This window comes from Lachancea lanzarotensis, scaffold LALA0S09 (assembly GCF_000938715.1).
Source record: "Lachancea lanzarotensis genome assembly LALA0, scaffold LALA0S09, whole genome shotgun sequence".
Taxonomy (NCBI): domain Eukaryota; kingdom Fungi; phylum Ascomycota; class Saccharomycetes; order Saccharomycetales; family Saccharomycetaceae; genus Lachancea; species Lachancea lanzarotensis.
Window position 1 is genome coordinate 447,861 of NW_019212887.1, and position 20,794 is coordinate 468,654.

The following is a 20,794-nucleotide window of genomic DNA, read 5'->3' on the forward strand; positions in this document are numbered from 1 at the left end:
GTCTTATTTTGGAGAGAAATGATCTCGAGTAAAAGGAAACAGCTTGAGTGCGGGAAAGCACTAGCTATGTCAATCCATTGCTTACAAAATGATTGAAATAAGACTAGGAAGAACGGCAGAAAGTGCCGGGAGCGTTTAAAGGTTTTGAACAAATGATTCTCTACTATGAGAGCCAGGTAATCGTGTACGGCTCCGTCGTCGCAGTTCAAAAATGGTGCAAATCCTTACCTTTGAATGTATAAGTACTGGGCATCTAAGAGTTTCATGCGCTCAATTGAATTAGAGAGTCGTAGGAGTCCGGTGCTTTCAATTGTGACTGATGAAATGACTACAAGTGTCTGAACCTCTGGCTATCGGTCGTCAGATTATGATGAAGTGATCGCGCACGTGATACGATTACAGCGACAGAATTTAGAACAACCACTGATTCAATGGGAACGACGGCAATTGTACCGAAGGGCACCAATAACGTTAATGGTTTTACGTATGTAGGAGTAAATTGACCAAATTGCCCCGGGAACACTTCCAAGATTGCTATAAGAAGAGATGTGCCTTACAGCCCACAAGCTCATCTTGTTAATGTTGAATATATCACAAAGAGATAACTTCAAACTCAGTAGGACGATAAATGTCACTTTATAATAATGGACAAAATACCCAAGGTATGGGACGTTTATCGTGCAACCACACTCCAGAGACTGAGTCTCAACGCAAGTATATACAATAAGCATAGTAGAATGTAAGAGTTTTGTGCTCTCGACTGCTCAGCTACTTCCCAATGCTACTGACTTCCTGGTCATCTAAGAAATAGGTGATTGTGAGTCGAACCCAGTTTCGTGTTCTGTCGCTGTCATCTTGTCACGTGAGCATAATCATGTAATGAACTTGGCTCCAGATAAAACAAGAAGTGGATCTTTCAGATACTCGATTTGAAGCTCGCCGCCGTGAGAGTCCGTTCACACTCCCTGAAGCTCGACCCAAGAAGGGTACAGACCGGGATCCATTTTGCGGCTAGATTTCGGCCCGCTTTCATAATTAGATCTAGCCATATACCGCGACTTTTGTTCGTATGTTTATGAAAACTACTCTTGGTTTAGTTTATTCATGTGCTTGCATGACTCGGATGGTCCTTTAACTGCTGAATTCTGTCACCAGTCCACAACGACACATTAGTACAAAGTGACGCCCGCATATGTAAGTAGCAAGTCAAGCCTTCTCGACACACTTTAAACCTCTTTTTCTATCAAGTAGTGTCGCTTCTCAAACAGAAACAAGCACTAACCACCAATCCGCAAACTCATGGTCTTCAAAACGAAATTCGTCGTTCTTCCAGGAAAATCGAAGAACTAAAGTCTCATAACAAAATAAACATCAAATTTATCAATATGTCATCGAACGATAAAAATCCAAATGCAAGCGTATATGATATCTCACTTCTAACACTAATACCATCACTCTTCTCTTCCAAAGATTGATCCAGGTGGTTGAAATTCACGTTAAGGTAAGGAGCGTCACAATCGTCCAGAACGATCCATTTATCCATCTTGTTAATAAATGATTGACTACAATAGCCCTTACAGCATAGCAACCTTGAACTCACTATCAAATCTTTCAGATAGATCAAGACAGGAACTCAGGTAAGCTTGAGGTCTCCTGCGCTCAGAGCAAGCTCAACACAAGCTTTTCAAATGGCCACTTCACTATACGCTTTGGGTGTATCCCTGTGGGAAGACGAATCTGTCAAACCTATATGGTTTATTTTTCGGGTACTCTTGGCATGGACCGTATTACAATGGGTTGTATTCAAGCTTTTGGGCGTATCGGTAGGTATAATAGATCCTTTCCGGTTGAGGCTTCGATCACTGAAAATACAAGAATGGTTAAAGATCAGATTTGTATACTATTCTCTTTGGAACCATGGAGTAGTCATCCACGGCTTGAAACTAGATCTGCCGCGCAAGGAATCTATCAAAGAGGCCAATAAAAGCACACAGGAGAGCCCCAAAAACTATTTCAGCATTCCAAGATGGGCCCAGTGGCTCGTAATACGTATTTTGAACCTTTTTCGACAGTACAATTTTGTGCTAGAAAAAGCCGATATCAACGGCGTACTGGTTGATTTGATTACGGTACGTATCGAAGCCAAAGGTTCCCATATAAGCGTCTCTATGCTCCTGAAAGATGCCACATTTGGTGAAGCAGCTTCATGTGCGGGTGGTGTGGTCGACCTTTCAGGTGAGCTCAATTTTCAGAGACCTGTGCTGCCCCTCCAGAACATCACAGTGGACCTCAAAGTAAGAGGACTGTCAGTATCTTACGATGGATTACTGACGCATCTGGCAGCAATCAAGCCGAAAGTGGATCAAAGCAAGTCAGATGACAATTTCGAAGATGGGTCATCATCATCTTCAAACACTAAGGAATCAAATCCTAGCCACAATCCCGCTGAATGCATTGAGAGCATCAAGTCCCAACTTTTGAAAGCCAGTGGATTAGTAGCCATGCTGAAAAAGTTCAATGTGACCGCAGACAACCTGGCGATCCGAGATCTTCCATTTTCCAGGCATCCAGAGCTTATTGATACCGCTCGCCTGCTTTCCTTCGAAGTATCTGCATCCAATCTATCATTTGCTCTAACAAGGCTCACTCAAGAGTACCCCGGATTCAAGCTAACCTTCCAACCCGACGAACTTCCACTAAACATGAAGTTCACCATGTCTTCAATTGCATTTATCCTACATCAAAAACTAGAAAGTGAGAAGGATGTTGCGAAGACGTATCATTTCTGTGAAATTCCTAGTGCGGCTATCTATGGAGATACTAATATACTTTCGTTGAAGTCCATTGAAGAGCATTATGATGAGCCCGTTGAGACTGTTCTCAAATTAGTCGGCCACATTTCTTCTCCAGTGATAGATTTCGAAATCGAAGAATATTCTCTTTTGAAATCGTTCAAGGACAATATGAAAGTATTTCAATCTCTATTGAATGATACTGTTGAGGTGGGGCCAAGCTGTGCTAAGAAGATAGAAAGTAAGGAGGCAATATTCACTTATTTCCAACATATACTCCCACAGTTGGAGTCTAAAATTACTATTGAAGATCCTCTGCTCCTTGCGAGTGACGGATGTGAACTTTTAGTCGACAAGTGTTCAATCTTATCGCTCCAAACAAAATCCGATAAATATGCCCTAAGCAGAGAAGACGGAAAAAAGGAGATATTTTACAAACTCAGAAATACGGTCGAAATCATGGATCACAGCTTTACCTATCACAATAAGGTGAGAAATTTCGAACATAGAATACTCACCATCAACAGCATATCATTCTCGGACACTGTTGAGCTAGTGCCCAATATTCGTGCAAACTTCAACGCTAGCGTGGACGTCTGCGAACTCGATCTTTCAGAACCATCGACATTATTGACCCTCAATAATATTTACAGGAAAGCGAATTGCAAAATGTTGCTTGTCGAGGAGAATCATTTTGATCAGCTTTACGAAAGATTCGAGGACTACCTAGAGAAAAGAAAACAAGAGAGTGCATCTCGCAACATTTTTGTTATTGAAAGTGAAACATGCCCCAAGGCTCAGCTTTTCCAAAAACTTCCGTTTGCGTTCGATGGTGCTTGTATCAGCATAAGGGGTTTAAAAGTAACTGTTGGCGCTCGGTCTGTTTTCATGCCAAGTGACGTAATTAGGAATCTAGAACCACAAAGTCCCGAGGATCTTGTCAACGGAGAGTTGAGAAAAATGTCTCACAGCATTGATAGAGTGCAAATGTCGTTAGGAAGCTCCACTGACCAAGTCCACATCAAAGATGATGACAGTTCTTCGAACGGATCCACTTTGGTCAACTCCGTAAGAACATTTTCCTACGACGAATTTGGCCTGGATGATAGCGCTTCGGAACTCTCAGGTGGTAGAGAATGTGCTTGGCTCTTTCGCTGTTCCATATCCGAAATGGTCACAACCTTATTTTCTGAGAGAAGGAGCGACCGTCAGAATCTTAATGCCAAAACTGTGTTCAAATCACCGGATTTAAATATAACGACGTATCCTGACGCACCACTTAATGACCGAGGAGAATGTGGGGCAGGTAAGATTGTAGTATCAGTCAAATTGGGCACCGCTGAAATGATGGTTTCGTTAATGACAGTTTTTCTTGTTCTTTCAGCCGCGCATACCTTCAAGGAAACGTTCACTATAGATGTGAACAAGCATAAACGAGAATCAAAAGCAAAGCGACATCTGTCCACACAATTTTTGGAGAAGGGACAAAGGTCTTTTTTAAAACGTTTGATGAAAAAAGAAGTTCTAGACTTGTTTCAATTTGACTGTAACTCGGATTATCTCAGTGCAGTATTAATTTTACCAAATGGCGTGAAAACAAGGTTAGAGACTTTTCGAAGTGGTTTCGTGTGCAACAGTGTCACAGACATAAAAATTCATGGTCATTTTTTTCGGATGTGTGTTGAGTCTCCTCAGATTACCAATTTTTGGGTCAGGATGGTAACCGTTGTTAACTTCAACGTGCAAGGAGTCTTGAAAGATATTGTAAATCAAATCAATGATCCATCGATCGGTCATGAGAATCCGGCCATCATGCTTTCTAATGAGATGTGGAGTTTTACTATACCCCATGGTTTTGAAATGTACCAAATATTTGATAATATCTCCACTACGGTCAAAAGTATCAAGCAAATGGTACACTCGTTGAAAACGTCAAGTAATGAGTGCATCATATACCCCCACATATCCGATCCTATTCAGATTCCTGTCATCAACCTCAGATCTAAAAGATGGATTTTCAGCGTCGAGGATGATGCTTTTGAATCTCAGCTCTCCATGATATTCCAAGTAGGATTGAAGGAACAACGAGCTCGGCTCGAAAAGTATGCACTTTTCGAAGAAGCAGCCGTGAAAGAATTGGCTACTGAGCGCAAGGGAATGAAAAGAGTGGAGAGCACTTTTTTTAATACAGACAAAGGGCGTTTCCATCTAGGATACTTTGGCAGGCTTCACAAGATAAGGAGGAATAGCTCGCCCGATTTAGATCATCCACAAGCCCATGATGATCCCTCCCAGAACGAGAAGTCAGAAAATTTCCAGTACGCCGAAATTGCGGAATCATGGGCACATAAATATCAAAAGCTTCAAGAGCACGTCTCTACATCATGGATTCGTAGAATCAAAGCTTTCAAGATTAAGGAGCAAGTCGATTTCCAGAAAAACTTTGAATTTCTTTGGGGCAAAGTGGATCCTGAAATCTTCCCTCCTGGTATCAACAAGCGAATAGTGGCGTTTGTTGCATCACCTCCCTTGATGAATACAATAATTGAGGATATCGATGTCACTATATCCCAGCCATCCTTTGGCATTGATAAGTTCTCAGACTTCATTCATGGTGTGGGCAAGGGTGTCCCCAAAGACACCGCATATTCAATCCTTTTCCCTATGCATCTGAATGCAGAGTTCCGAGAAACACGTTGCCATTTACGGGACTATCCTCTGCCTTTTGTCTATCTTCCTGATTTGACCCCAGGGCAGCGAAAAGGTGGTAGCACTGTATCAATAAGATTGCACGGCGACTTCATTATTTCCGAGGATATAATCCGTTCTGAGAAGGAGCTGAGAACTTTGTTCGTTCCGCTCGTGCCATCCGCCACCCTAGAGAATGACGACAAGTACTATTCGCTGCTTGTCCCGAGAACGTTGACAGCCATTAAGACTTACGCCAAGGCTGAACTCGAACTCAATTCTGACGAGATCACGCTCGTCACTTGGAATGGTTCTTACTCTCCTGCAATTCAACAAGCGATGCAGTGCTTTGATAACTTTTCGAAACCCCCAATAGATCCTTCTCCTAAACTTGGTTTCTGGGATAAAATAAGGGAGATCTTTCATGCGAGAATCTCGGTCAAGTGGAACAACGACGGCCAACTTAATGTTGCATTGAAAGGTGCAAAGAGTCCCTATATGATGGGCGGTGAGTCTGCTGGATTTGTAGTCGGTCTAAAAGGTGGCGTCAAAGTCGGCTGTTACGTGACGGACGATGCCAAAAAATTTCTAACTCTGGGCTCTGAAGAAGTTTTCTTCGCTATTCCCAATTTCTTCGCAAAACCACTACTAGTTTGGTCAAGAAGCAGTGCAGATAGTTTGTTCTTCCCCAGTCATGAAGACACAAACCTACAGCATTACGCTTTTTTCTACAATCTCGTTGAATTGCCGGATGTCAAGACCTTGGACCACGATATGCACTCTATGCGAACCGAATATTTCGAAAAAACAGCAATCCGACTAACTGGTGGGATTACGCTAAATGTTGGCATGGTCTTTGAAAGACGAAAAACTGGATCAAAGGAGAGAACTCTCAAATCTAAATCGCACTGGGACGCACGATTATGCAATCCAGTGTTTATAGACAATCTCAAAGCTCACGATTCGTTTGAGGGATTCAGAAGTGATTTCATCCACCTCTCTTTCACCCTTTTGTCAAGCAATCCAAAGGCTTATAACACGCTTCAGCTCACAGCTGGAGCTTTCAGAATATTCTTCAGTTGGTGGCACAGTTTTTCTGGTAATCTTCCAGTCCGCCGTGGGCCATTGTTTGGGATGAGCAACATGAGTCCAAAGTTTGGAGTTCATCTTTACACCATCTCATATCACGCAGACATTGCACCGCTATTCATTAGCCACATTCATACCCTTCTCGATCCGGACAACAGGCTCAAGGTGGATAAGACCCAGTCGACCAAATTTGTAGGCCTGAAAGCAAAGACCGAGCATTTTGTAATGGACCTACATCAAAGAAAAGAGGTCCTTCACGAATACAAACAAGAATTGAACATTACCAAGCGAGTGTCCAAACTTATGTTTCACGAGGGAATTGTTTCTAATTACGACATTGATGTGAGAACAGTGCAAGCTGAATTCAGGGCTTCCGGACTCGTCGGCCAGAATTCGGAGGCAAAGTTTGACATCTTTGATAACGATATGTCTTGGTTCGACAGCTCCGATTTTGATGAGGTATTTTTGGATAGAATGGAGGAGAAAGTCCCTGACGTACAAATGCATTCTCTGGTGTACTCGCCGAAGTTTGTTTACAGAAAGCATGCAACATACGGTGACAAATACCAAGTAGACCCCGAAACGTGTGATAGGATTGAGCCATTCAACAATGCTAACTACCATGAGTGCACCCTTAGAAATATTGAACAATCACCTCAAGAACTAGTCAAGAAACGTCTCAAAGCACTCGTAGAAAAGAAGGAGCAGGCCTGCGATAGCATCAAAGAGTCTTTGCAATCGAAAGACCAGGATACCGTGTTCAACTTAGAGAAGAAAAGAAAAAAGATTGAAGGCGCCATCAAACAGGTGGAGCAACTTCTTCATGATTTTCAAGAATTCGATAAGTATAATCAAAGCGGTAGTGGGGATGACAAGCTCTCCGAAGAAACAAGCCCCAACCCTGCATTTTCACCAGAATTTGGTTGGCTCACTCGAGGGTCTTTCGCGAGCTCATTTGAGCATCGATTTTTCATTTTCTCAATGTTTTTGAAGTGGAACGAGTCTGTGAGAGGCGCAGTGTACAGCTATGTTCACCTACTAGACTTCAACAGGGAGCTTTCTTACATTGCCAATCACAAGGCCCTCCGGAAGGTCAATGACATTATCCGGGGATCTTCAGAATTTGAACTCGAGAAGCAAGGCTCGGTTGAAGAGAGAGGCCAAGCGGAATCTGCGAAAAATATGCAAAATGAAACCATAGAAAGTGTCAGTGCTGAAGAGGACATTCTCGCTGTATTTGAGAAAGGACTGAGGAATCTAGACGCTGAATTCGATTTTATTACACATGACAATCACCTTGTGCAATTTGTTGCTCCTCAGATTCAACTCACAACGGCCAAAAAGCCCGAAGTTTGCACAATGATCACGGCCCCAAGCATTAAATTGAAAACTGTGGGGTTTGATGCGAACGCTACGCAAAACGAGTACAACACAGATGTCTTCATGAATCGGTATAGTCTTGTCATGTTAAAAGCAAACGTTTTTGTTTTTCACAAGGACAGCTTCGACAACGATCATGACGTGTTTTTTAGCGAGGAGGGCTACGATCAATCGAGCGAGAACACTTGGCAGCCGTGGTTAGGACTAGAACTGTGCTTCAATTCGTCTTCATTGGGAAAAGATGCGATAATCAGAGATTTATCCACCATTTTCAGGTTCGATAGGGTTTTCTCCTTCGCTAACGTCGCCGGGATCAAAGAATCTACTTTCAAAAACAGGATAATATGCCAATTACCGCGTACTATCATCTCTTCAAATTCAAGACAATATCTTGCACTCTATGACGTGATCGCCCACCTGCTTGTTTACATAGAGCCGAAAAGTGCCCATTTGCGAAAAGAAGTTGAGAAGCTCTTGTTAAGTTACGATACGACAAAACTGATTCACTTGAGAGACGTCATAACCGATTTGCAACATACAGTCGTTGCTTTGAACCGTCTGGAAAAGGAACTAGCGTTCAGGAGACATATCCTAGATTCTGATGGTATCGATGACCTGAAATCAATTCGAAGAAACAAATACGAATCTCTCATGCGCCTTTACATCTTGATGGAGGTGCTAAATACAGGCACTGAGGAACACGCTGCTGAGGATCAAAAAATGGTATGGGATCTAGAGGCTAAAGAAATTATCGTGCACATGCTGCATGATGATGGTGCTCCATTCTTAGACTTGGCGTTAGCACGTTCGTCCTTCAGGCGTGTGCAGTCATCTTATGGGTACAATAACAATCGGGTGACTATAGGGGTTGCCCAAATATTTAACCTTGATCGCGATGTCCTCTTTCATAACCTACTGAGTCCCTCAGATATGGAGAAAAGAAATGGAAAATCGGGTAGTAGCAATAACCCACTCATCGAAATAGAATGGGAAATCGAGAAACCTATCGGAGGCATGAAGGTGATCAAAAATGCTCTTGCCACATTTCAGTGCTTGGAAATCAACGTGGAGCAAGAAACTTTGACAAAAATACTCCACTGGGTGTTTCCTGCCGAAATCGAAGAGTTCATACAGGCAGACAATAAATCTAGCTCTGGGACCAGTGAAATCGGTGACGAATCTTCGAGCGCCAATTCAGATCAAATAAGTGAAACTATTGGCGGCATGGGAGAGGATGAGCAATTAGCTCAAAATGATCCCCGCGACGTGGATGAAATGTTTAAAAGATCGTCGGATTACATGGTGGTAGACAACATGGTTGTCAAGTCGTTCAAGCTCATCATCAGCTACCGCGGAAGCGGAGCTAAAAGGCTAATCAATGTAACCCACTTTGCATTCTTGTTCCCTCGTTTGACATTGCACAATCGTACCATGAAGCCAGTAGAGCTGGCTATGGTGATCAAGCAGGTTTTGCTAAAGGCCTTATTGAAGCATGCTGGCAAGTTTCTGGGCAACAAATTGAAAAGGCACTCACTCCATATCGATGCGGCCAAATCTCCCTTGCGGCAACTCTCGACTTATCAGTCTTACACAAAGGTTGAAGAGTTAAAGTACGAAAAGGACGGCAACGTTACGGATCACGTCAAGGCTGGCCCACAGGGCAGATCCGAGGATCGAAGTAGAACTGGCAGCAGCGCTTTACAAAACTCACAACACTCGAAGACAACACCTGATGAAAAACAGTTGGTGGTGCGAGAAAATGGCCATAAAACGCAAGGCGACTCTGTAACTCAAGACCTGCAACAGGAGGCTGAAGCTAGCCCCGAAAAAAAAAATACAACGAGCCGCATTGATGCGCAAGGCGAAGCTGGAGTTGACGTCGGAACTGGCCGTAGTCACGAGCAAAATGGGTTCAACCATAAAGTGGTCTCATAATACTGCGTCGAAAAACCAAGAACAAGATCTTCGAGCAATTGTTCCGTGTGCTGGCGATAATACTTACACAGTCCCATCCACCGCTCACTACTTCGAGCCATTGTACTGTAATCAAAAAACCATAAATCATTCGACGCCGGCGATCCCAAGTAAAATAAGACATATCCAGGGAAACCACCACATTAATCGACCTTGTATCGCTGGCACCAACAAGTGAATCCACCGTTTACTCAACACCGGTGGAGAGCCTAACTTCCAGACGTTTAACTACATATTCATAAATTTATCGTTTTTTCCTTTCGTGTCGTTGATGCTCATCTCGAAAATTTCTTTTTTCTTTTCCAGCGTCAAATTTTCAGATTATATAAAGAGCTCATAAATGGGCATCGAGGATCTGTAACTATAACTTCTAGTTTACTGTTTTCTATCTCAAAAACACAACTATTTGAACCTCTCTTCCATTCCCACACGATATTAGAAGATGACTTACGGCGGTAGAGACCAACAGTACAACAGAGACAACTTCAGCTCTCGTGGAGGCGATTTCCGTGGAGGAAGAGCCTCTGACAGAAACTCCTGGAACAATGATGGTGGTTACAGCAACGGTGGTGGACGTGGTGGTGGATACCAGCGTGGTGGTGGTTACACTGAGCCTCAAGAGTTGATCGCTCCTGACTGGGACACCGAATTGCCCAACTTGCCCAAATTCGAAAAGAACTTTTACGTGGAACACGAAACGGTTCGTGACCGTTCTGACGCAGAAGTGAGCGCTTTCAGAAATGCCAACGAGATGACCATTTATGGTAAAGACATTCCTAAGCCGATCACTACTTTCGACGAGGCTGGGTTCCCAGACTACGTGTTGACTGAGGTGAAAGCAGAGGGTTTCGAAAAACCAACCGGTATCCAATGCCAAGGTTGGCCTATGGCTCTTTCCGGTAGAGACATGATTGGTGTTGCTGCCACTGGTTCCGGTAAGACTTTGTCTTACTGTCTGCCTGGTATCGTGCACATCAACGCACAACCATTGCTTTCCCCAGGTGATGGTCCAATTGTCTTGGTTTTGTCCCCAACCAGAGAATTAGCCGTTCAAATCCAGAAGGAATGCTCCAAGTTCGGCAAAACGTCCAGAATCAGAAACACTTGTGTTTACGGTGGTGTTCCAAAGGGTCAACAAATCAGAGACTTAACCAGAGGCGCTGAAATCGTCATTGCTACCCCAGGTAGATTGATCGATATGTTGGAAATCAACAAGACCAACTTGAAGAGAGTCACTTATTTGGTGCTAGATGAAGCCGACAGAATGTTGGACATGGGTTTCGAACCTCAAATCAGAAAAATTGTCGATCAGATTAGACCTGACAGACAAACTCTGATGTGGTCCGCTACTTGGCCCAAGGAAGTGCAACAATTGGCTGCCGATTACTTGCACGATCCTATTCAGGTCAATGTCGGTTCTTTGGAATTGGCTGCTTCCCATACCATCAAGCAAGTCGTAGAAGTTATTAGTGAGATGGAAAAGCGCGATCGGTTGATGAAATACCTAGAGATTGCCTCTGAGGACAAAGACTCGAAGATCTTGATTTTCGCTTCCACTAAGAGAACTTGTGACGAAGTCACCAGATATTTGAGAGAAGACGGATGGCCAGCCTTGGCTATTCATGGTGACAAAGCTCAAAACGAACGTGACTGGGTTCTACAGGAGTTTAGAACAGGAAGATCTCCTATCATGGTGGCAACTGATGTTGCCGCTAGAGGTATTGGTATGTGAATTTTTTTTTTTCTTTTTGGGCTACATCTTTTTTTTTGCATGTCTGTCAAATCCTTGGGCAAGATACCAGCAGCTGGACTGATGAATTAATCCTTTGGGTTTGCAGACACCTACATCTAACGAATGACTTACAGGAACAGAGGAGACACATGAAGGTATACCCTTTGGTTTCACAAAGGAAATTCATGTTGTAATGACTATGAGCGAGAATTGGAGTTATGATAACACACGCTACACAATGGTTTAAAGATGATCTTAATACTGCTTCTTTTTTTTCACGGGTTTGGAAATTGAGTTAGAGGCATGAACGGATGGGCAGCTGAAGGTTCATTCTATTATGAACTTGTTTATGAATGGAGAATAAAGCGCGAAATATGGAGATGCTGCAGGAATTGCACCTTGTAGCTTCGTTGAAATGGAAAGCTCAGTAGACTTGTGTGGTCACTTTGCGCGCTGTGTTCTTTTTTTTGTCTGGCTGCCAGTGCTGCTTCTTTTATGAGAAAGCGCTTGCATTATCTTTGACTTCTGTGTGTAGTATTTTGTTATACGTATTGATCTTTCTCAAGCCTGCCGGTCCAACCACACGTATGGTAGAGACTGACAAGACTTGAGCCGAGATTATGCTCGAATTTCTAATCGAATGTTTTGCGCTTATGTCTATCTTTTTTCCTGTGACCGCTGTATGCTCATCCAAGAGCTGTAGGAAAACCAGCTTTTTGAACACAATACTAACTACTGAAACAGATGTCAAGGGTATCAATTTCGTTATCAACTTCGATATGCCAGGTAACATTGAAGATTATGTGCACAGAATTGGTAGAACTGGTAGAGCCGGTGCCAGCGGTACTGCCGTCTCTTTCTTCACCGATGCTAACAAGAGTCTAGGTGCTCAATTGATCAGCATCATGAGAGAAGCCAACCAAGAGGTTTCCCCCGAATTGAGCAGATTCGATAGAAGACAGTACGGTGGTCACCCAAGATATGGCCGTGGTGGATTCGGAGGTCGCGGCCGTGGCCGTGGCGGCTTTGGTGGTCGTGGCGGTGGTCGTGGTGGCCGTGGTGGTTACGGTGGTTCCAGACAAAGTGACGGCGGATGGGGAAACAGAGGTGGTAACAGAAACATGGGCTACTAATTGAATTGTCCTAAACCGGTCGCATTAAACCATGCTTGTACACTATTTTAAGATTACATACAATATAGATGTTTTATATCCAAACCGACATTGCTTTTGGAAAAGATCGAAACTTTCCGAAACTTCCAGTGTAGAGTCGGCGTCCATTTTACCACTCTTCGTCCCACCCGCCTTCTTGATCTTCTTCGTCTACACTATTCATGTCTTCTTTCTTGTTTAGAGGCTGAGGCTTTTTGGTATTGACGATTTTAGAAGCGTTCCTCAGAGTGGTTGTTGCCTTGGGTTTTGACTTAGGTTGCACTTTGGTCTGGAGCTTTGCAGGCCTATCCCATGCGTCCCACTCGTCGTCTTCCAATTCATCGTTCCATGATTTCACTACTTTCACGGTTCCCTTAGGGTTTTTTTCGATTTGCGGCGTGCCCATTATTGGTTTGTGTTGTTCAGTGTCGAATCCGTCACCCCATTCATCAGTTACTTCCCATCCTGCATCATCTGCTACCGACTCTGAGCTGTCCACGAAACCGGTAGGTACAGAAACTTCATTACCTGCAATTATTGGAGGTGTAGATAGCCTTAGCGTCTCCATGAACTGTTGCACAACATTAGAATCATCTTGAATTCCAGCGGCACTAAAATCTATGTCAATATGTTCACTGTCAGCTGTAGGAATTCCGTCAGCTTCAGACTCAAGCTTGGAAAGGTATACCCGAAACAGATTTTTGGCTTTGCTTCTAACCTGTTCGTTTTTGTCGAGCAGACCAGGAGCGATGACTGTGAGGACCTTGTTAGCTATGGTTTCAATATCGAATAATTCCAAGGAAGTTTCCAGCCCATAAAGGGCTGCGAGCCGAGGTTTTACTTGTGGATCTTTTAAAGACTTCGTAAATGCCGTAGCTAATATACCGGATCTGTTGTTGGATGGTGAAAGCTTTTTGGATAGACCAGAAATTGTTAGTATTGTCCATGTCCTGATTTCGACATCTCCGTCAACCTGCGTTTTGGCCAAATGTCTAAGTAAGTCATTGTTCAGTTGCCGCTCGGTAATCATTGGGACAACGTCTGGTATCCTTTTAAGCGTTTGAATTCTCATTGTTACGTCTGTGTCTGCCAGACCTTGTACGAAATGTGGAAAAATGCGATCAGACACTTCAGAGTTGGTTAGCTTGGGGAGGTAGCTAGAGAAGTACACTAATAAGAGGAATCTGACCTGCCTGTCCGGTTGTTTAAAGTTCTCGAACAGAACAGGTTTGACGTACTTGTCGAATACCGATTTTGAGTCCGTTATTGGCTGGCTAGAGCAAGTAAGCTCAAGAAGCGTTGCAACGAATGATGCAGTGTTTGCAGTGGCCATAGTTCCAAGTTGAACGTTTTGTCCTTCCGTTATTGTCTTGATGCATTGCGCTATTTCTGGGATTAAATAGTGCTCCACGAACCCGGGTGTACAGTTTCTAAGTACGCTAGAGTCCTCCATAATCTTGCGTTGCAAATCGATCATGGCCACTATTTTGCCCTTGGGATCCTTGATGTGAAATTCTTTGAGATCTTGATAAATGACGATTAACGCCGATTGGAAAGGTAGTGTGTTAGCAGCACGCGATACAAACTGTGTCAAAGTGAGCCTACCTTGTTCCATGCTGGTAAGAAGCGATCTCCAATCGTTTGGAACTGGGTTGTAGATGCTGGATATAAATTTGGCAAGTAAGATTGCATCTGCGTTTGCGGACGAAGTTGGTGGCACCTGGACGTTTGTGTTAGCCATCAAAGACGAATAGGCTCCCGCAAACTGCTTGAGACGGTGCAGTTCGGTTATTTTCGAGCATAATTCAAGGCCAAAGAGACGCCATTCGCCTCGTTCATTGACAAAAACCGTTCCTTTGGACAATGTGGCCAGCACTACCTGGGCCTGGTTATGTAAACAATCCAAGGTTTCTGCAAGTTGGAACACGCCCAAACTCAAAGCCTGCATACTCAAGCCCTGTGTATTCAGCGGTGTCACTCTTTCGGTGATTACATAGCTGGTTGCAGCATTGGTCTCTAAAACATCTAGTACTTTGACAAGTCCTGGAAGCTTCAAAATCTTAAAATGGCGTATAGCATTAGATATAAGGGCTTCCAACTCCAAGTTTTTGGCATCTCTTTGAAAGCTGAATACCGTTACCGGGTGTGAATCTGATTTTCGATGTCCATCGGTGGCTTCCCAGATGGGCGTAGAAACAGTTGGTTCTGATGCAAGCGAATATGGGAACTGGAGCCCAGAGATCGATTTGAACAGGAAGTTCATCAAGGATAGCGTCGATTCCAACGGTGAGATGCAAAAGGTGTCGAACTGGAAAGATGTACGTACAACAACAAGTTTGTAGAAATAACATCAAATAATAATAATAATAATAATAACAATTATATCTGTACACACCATCAACGACCGTCTTTATGTCCCAGACTTCACATCTCCGTGGGCTATATCGTTCTAGTTCTCTATATAAATATAGGCATTTGCACGACTATTTTCTCTTTGCCTTGTCGAGTCTTGGCTCGTCTTGTTCTATCAATGACCCAACCCTTCACGATTTGTTGAGGTAGAAGTAGACAATGGCGGCCACAATGGCCAACACGGCAAGCACAAACACACCATTGCCCTCTCCGCCTGTGGTAGCAGATGCTGGTTCGGGTTCTTTTGTGTGAACAGGCTCGCTTTCCGTGTCTAGGTCTCCTACGTATAGATCGGCCAGCATTTTGACAGCATCATCGGAGTGGCCGATATCCGCAAAGGGGCCCGTGGCGTCCATTCCTCCTAGATCCAGCAACACTTCCTCACCACCTGGATGTTCATCCATGAACTTGGTGCAATCGTACACCTTGCCATCGATAATCATCCACAGGTCATCCCGCGATTTGTGTTCAGAGATTTCCTTGTAGGACAGCAGTTTGGCCATGTTTGGAGTCAAAAAAAAGCTCTATAGAAGTATTTAAGTATATACAATTGCTGTCAGTCTCAACTAGCACGCCGAACAGTTGCAAAGGTTTGTTTTAAACCTTTTAATTGTGTTAATTCTTCGAGCACAGTTCGTCAAGTTATTATAATAATGGCACTATAAATACTGAAATTTTTTTGTTGGGACAGCTACGACAGTAAAAGAACGACAACACCGAGAAATGCGATAGATGGCTACAAGCACAGTTGAACAATTGAGAGCGATAGTGATGGCTTTTAGCATAGCTGAACAATTGGGAGCGTCAGCAATCAATTGTGAAAAGTCTAGGACCACAAGCTCAATTAAGCAATTGAGAGCGTCAGCGATCAATTGTCAATAGTAGATATGTCTAGGAGTATAGTTGAAAAGTTGTAGAGATGGTCAAGAGTTTAGTTGAAGAATTGAGAGCATCAGTGCCCAATTGTGAATAGTAGAATTGGTTATGAGTTTAGTTGAACGATAGGGAGCGTCAGCGATTAGCTGTGAATAGTATTAATGGCTAGGAGTATACCTGAACAATTGATAGTTGAACTCTCAATTGCGAAGAGAAGATATGGCTGGGATTATAGTTGAAAAACTGAAAGCGTCAGCGATCGATTGACAATCAAGTTGATTGTCAGTATGTTCAACTACTTAGCGTCAGCGACCAAATATGAATTTTAGAGATGGTCAAGGGTTAAGTTGAATAACTGATCGCTGACGCTCTCAATTGTGCATCGTAGAGATGGTCAAGAACATTCTTAAACAATTGATTACCGGCACTCCCAATTATGCATAAAATGACTAAAATAAGCTCAAAAACCGAGCGTCAGTAATCAGTCGTGATTCTTTCGGAGCTGTAATAATCATGGTAAAGCCTCAGCGGTCAACTGCTATTAGAATTGCTGGCCAATTAAGAACATCGGCGGTCAATCGTGAATACTATATATTCCTGATCCTCAGCCATCAGTTTTCAATAGTAGATAGAGCTACTGGCAAGTTGAAGGAGTGGTCGCTGATACTGTAACAATAACAGTTGATTAAGAGATACGGCTACTAACAGAGAGTCTGCAATCATTCATGGATTATAACGCTACAAACTTGTTTAAGAGGCATCGTTTCGTGCTTCGTACAGCGAACAGTGAGACGCAGATAGCCACAATAGAAATGACTATAAGCATACCTGAACGATTGATCGCCGCCTCTCTCAATAACGATACTCGAACAATAAAACCGTGATGCTCTCAGCTGTACCGTAACAGCGAATTCCGTGATATCAACTGTGAACAATGACCACAAATTGAATAATCAAAACCACCATTAATCTGTACTGAAACCAGTAAGTCTTGCTTGTAGAAATGCTTTCTTGTTTTTCCTGTGGTTGGAAAACTATATAGTGCTAATGTACATAGAAAAGATTAGAATGAATGAAAGTCGCAAAAGTCGTCTACCATTGGAATTCAATGCCCTTAGCCTTGAGTTTTTGTTCTCTTTCAGTGTGTCTGTCTTGTGCCCGTTGTTTAAGCTCGGCACCAGTTTTCTTCACTGGGGTCTGTTGCAACGCCCGTTGTTTGTATCGGTACAGCTTTTCGATCTTCTTACCCTTGGGAAGTGCCACTACTTGCAGTAGATGTCCCATCAGCAAATAGTTATGCATGGTCTCTTGGGCCACGACTGCGTCCTCTTTGTTGACGAACTCCACGAACCCGTAATGTCTGCTATTCCCGGTTTTCTTGTTGCGTGCCAGACGCACCTCTCTAAGGTCTCCAAACTGAGCAAAATACCGCGACAGTTCCCGTTCGTGGAATCCCTTAGGCAGTCTGCTCACATAGATGATTCCCGACAAATTTTCAGTTTTTTGAGATCCCTTGAGCTTTTTCTGATCTTTTTTCGAAGACTGAACGAGCTTCTTCACTGTATGCTCGTTTGTGTTCTTGGTTTCGTCTTCAAGTGCCAAATCGCCATTTTCTTCACTGGAGTTCGCATCTTCGGCCTCAGATAAACCTTCTAATTCGCTCTCGGAGGAGCTGGAATTTTCAAGCTCTAACTGCTCCTCGGGCTTCTCAATAGGTTCGGCAATCTTTTCCACCTGCCTTCTCGTCGATTTGGCCATAATGTGTGGTCTTAATGCTAGGTTTTATCGTGAATCAATGAGTAGGCGATGAGCTATTGTTCAAGGCGATGAGATGAGATGAGCTAGCAGTAGAGCTTAATAAAATTTTTTTTTAGCATGAGAGCTACCGTGAAGGATGATTATCGAGATATATGGTAACGTGACTTAATGATTAAAACTAGTCATGTGAATATAGCGTGACTATCAGAGCACGTGATGTATTCAAGTTTTAAAACGTTACAGTTTCTCTCAAGAGGTACTCAGATCCACCGCTCCTGCACTCCCTGTATGCACTAGTTAAATCCAGAATTTTATTTCCGTATGTGTGTTCATAGTTAGACTCTTTCAGTTTTTTTTTTTGCCCATTTTTAAAGCTCCAAAAGCCAGGTCTTGAAATCTTAGTCATTGATTCAAGCCCAGATTTGCGGCTTTTAAACTTTCCTTTAACTGTCCATCCATCACCACAGTGCTTGTAACACCAGGAACTACCATGATAATTCATGCTAATCCAGCAAACTAAATAGCCCTCAAATTTATCAAAACCGGTCATAAATCGTCCTCTAGGAGTTTTCTAGCTCCTTTCCTCGTTCCACTACTCATTGTTCCAATGGGAAAGCCGCTGCGTAAATCTCTTTAAAGGTCTTGTTTAAAGGTAAACCCACAACGTTGAAGAAATCGCCGTTGATCTTGCGAATCATCGCTCCACCGAAACTCTGCACTTTGAAGCCACCAGCTACTTCCAAAGCGTCTTTGGAGTCTACGTAGTCGTTCACAATCGCCAATGGGAAGTCTGGATCGAAGTAAAGCTCCGAAACCTCTTCAAATTGCAAAAAAGTGTGATTCTCGGGACCTTGCCACTTGATCAAACTCACACTTGTGGCCACCCGCAAGGGCAACTCATTATCCCGGAACTTGAGTAGATTATCCATTTGCTTTTGAGACTCCTGCGGTTTTTCGTAGATTACGTTGTCGCTATCGATCACTATTGTATCTGCACAGATGATGATCTTGGGCTTTTGATTTGCGTTCTGGAGTTTGCTGTGCTCTTTTATCAGATCTTCTACAATTCCCAATGCCTTTTCCCGACTAGTATCATGAACATAGCCCAATGGGTTATCCACGTACAGTGATTTATCTAGATTCTCTTCAAAAGTAGGCTTCATCAACCTGACATCCTTGAATCCCATCACCTCTGTAACTATTTCATATCGCCGTGGCGAGGATGACGCCAACACTATCTCGAATCTATCGCAGATATCACGTACAACTTGCGACATGCCTCTAGGTATTCCGTTCGTTCTTTCTTTAGCTAGTTACGAGTTGATCTAGGATTAAAAGTTAGTTTATAGACTTTGTACAGTAATACATCCGGTGACGCGATGATCACTTCCGAAAGTTCAATTGGACACAACAACTCAAGCAATTTCAGGCTTGATTACGAGTTGTTGAGTGAAGTCGCTTTCCGTCTTTGTCATTTGGCCATTGGGCTAAAAACTTGTAGGAAACATATCTTGTGAGTTGGGAATATTCTACCCCAGTATTTTCAAATTGGCCGTACCTGCTCCAAAACTAACTTATCTGTAATACGGTAGATCTTCTCTGCCTTGGCCCCATTTTCTTTGTCGGAGTCTGTGTTGTCTGGCGAACTTTCAATGTTCTCGTTGGTAAAACTCTCATTGTCGTCATCATCGTCGTCAAGATCATTTGATCCATCGGTCTTCGGTGGCGTAGCAGCAGCTGCCGGTGCTCCTGCCGTTGGGAAAACAAGCTCCGTGCCTACGAGTTTCTGCCAGCTTCCTTCGTATACTTTTTCGCCAATTCTGACTAGAGGAGCAGTCGTCTCCAGACCAGAATATTGAAGAACTGCACTGGGTTCAATCTCCGCGCTTTCCTTGGAGTTTTCGCCCGGAATATCAACACTAAAGTACACATGTTCGAGACTATCTGAATCTGCCACCGAAGGAGACGCATTGGGCAACTCAGCTGCTGCCGTCGTAGCCTTTTGCGCATTTTGTTTCTCGGCAATTTCACGTCTGGCCTTGATATCGGCATCCGAACCGGCCTCAAACCCATACTTAAAGTCCCAATGCATTTCTTCGCCATTGGTCAGAAACTCTGTGTTACCATTCATTGTCAGCTGCCATTTCTTACTCTCAAAGGGCACCTTGCTGTTGCCTGTGATCAACTCATATTTGTCTAGCGAGCAGCTTCCACTCCTCAAAGTAGTTCCATCTGCATCGATCGGTTCACGAGCGTTGTCAAAACCCAAAAGATTCATCCCGAGTGCGATCTTCGTCGCCGCATGTGTCATGAGCAGAATGGTTTCGACGTTAGGAAACTCCTTTTCGATCCGGGATAAAAATTTCGGCAAAAATTCACGACATCTAGTGAAAATGTCTTGTTCAGTTTCGCCCTTCCCACTGGGGACTACCGTCGCGTCCCAGCTGGGACTCAATTTGTCGGGAAAGAAGTTGTTCAAGATCGCAAAAGAGGCAGGTTCCGGGATCACTTTTCGATCCGGTTTGTACCATTCACCAATTCCACGTTCCACATAGATCGGAAGCTCCAAAAGATCGGCTATAGGATCACAAGTTTGCAAACAACGATAGAAAGGGGACGAGAATAGTAGTTCTGGCTGATTTTCGATAGACATGATGTAATGCGCCAATTCTTTTGCCTGTTTTAAACCATGCTCGGCCAATGGAACATCACTGTCTACTCCTGTTGGAGGGGGCGGATACGGTCCCTGAGGGAGCCAGTTTGATCTATATCCATGCTGTTTTTCAAGAAAATACCGGTTAGTCACTCGAAAACAGTCTAAAACACTCGAAAACGCTCGAAAAAAACTCCCAATAAGAAGCCAATGGTTCATACTCTTGCTATGTAGATGGTTTTGACGGTCATTGGGCTGTGAAAATGCTTTTAAGCACTTATTTTGACCA

At 43.4% G+C, this 20,794-nt stretch overlaps 7 protein-coding genes across 7 annotated transcripts; 2 read left to right on the top strand and 5 right to left on the bottom strand.

The window, feature by feature from the left end:
- Positions 1-1,688: 1,688 nt before the first annotated feature.
- On the top strand, positions 1,689-9,884 carry FMP27 (LALA0S09e04720g1_1; the record flags this gene model as incomplete). The annotated part of the gene is made up of 1 exon (XM_022770794.1): positions 1,689-9,884. The coding sequence occupies one exon, from the start codon at positions 1,689-1,691 to the stop codon at positions 9,882-9,884; it is 8,196 nt and encodes a 2,731-aa protein (XP_022630099.1).
- Positions 9,885-10,365: 481 nt separating this feature from the next.
- Positions 10,366-12,788, top strand: DBP2 (LALA0S09e04742g1_1; the record flags this gene model as incomplete). The annotated part of the gene is made up of 2 exons (XM_022770795.1): positions 10,366-11,647; positions 12,400-12,788. The coding sequence occupies 2 exons, from the start codon at positions 10,366-10,368 to the stop codon at positions 12,786-12,788; spliced, it is 1,671 nt and encodes a 556-aa protein (XP_022630100.1).
- Positions 12,789-12,936: 148 nt separating this feature from the next.
- CEX1 (LALA0S09e04764g1_1) lies at positions 12,937-15,069 on the bottom strand (the record flags this gene model as incomplete). Its single annotated transcript, XM_022770796.1, has 1 exon — positions 12,937-15,069. The coding sequence occupies one exon, from the start codon at positions 15,067-15,069 to the stop codon at positions 12,937-12,939; it is 2,133 nt and encodes a 710-aa protein (XP_022630101.1).
- Positions 15,070-15,349: 280 nt separating this feature from the next.
- CYB5 (LALA0S09e04786g1_1) lies at positions 15,350-15,721 on the bottom strand (the record flags this gene model as incomplete). Its single annotated transcript, XM_022770797.1, has 1 exon — positions 15,350-15,721. The coding sequence occupies one exon, from the start codon at positions 15,719-15,721 to the stop codon at positions 15,350-15,352; it is 372 nt and encodes a 123-aa protein (XP_022630102.1).
- A 1,465-nt stretch (positions 15,722-17,186) lies between these two features.
- Positions 17,187-17,852, bottom strand: NOP15 (LALA0S09e04808g1_1; the record flags this gene model as incomplete). The annotated part of the gene is made up of 1 exon (XM_022770798.1): positions 17,187-17,852. The coding sequence occupies one exon, from the start codon at positions 17,850-17,852 to the stop codon at positions 17,187-17,189; it is 666 nt and encodes a 221-aa protein (XP_022630103.1).
- Positions 17,853-18,448: 596 nt separating this feature from the next.
- LALA0_S09e04830g (LALA0S09e04830g1_1) lies at positions 18,449-19,129 on the bottom strand (the record flags this gene model as incomplete). Its single annotated transcript, XM_022770800.1, has 1 exon — positions 18,449-19,129. The coding sequence occupies one exon, from the start codon at positions 19,127-19,129 to the stop codon at positions 18,449-18,451; it is 681 nt and encodes a 226-aa protein (XP_022630104.1).
- Positions 19,130-19,395: 266 nt separating this feature from the next.
- LALA0_S09e04852g (LALA0S09e04852g1_1) lies at positions 19,396-20,756 on the bottom strand (the record flags this gene model as incomplete). The annotated part of the gene is made up of 2 exons (XM_022770801.1): positions 19,396-20,628; positions 20,727-20,756. 2 exons carry the CDS (start codon positions 20,754-20,756, stop codon positions 19,396-19,398), a joined length of 1,263 nt encoding a protein of 420 aa, XP_022630105.1.
- Between the last annotated feature and the right edge of the window lie 38 nt (positions 20,757-20,794).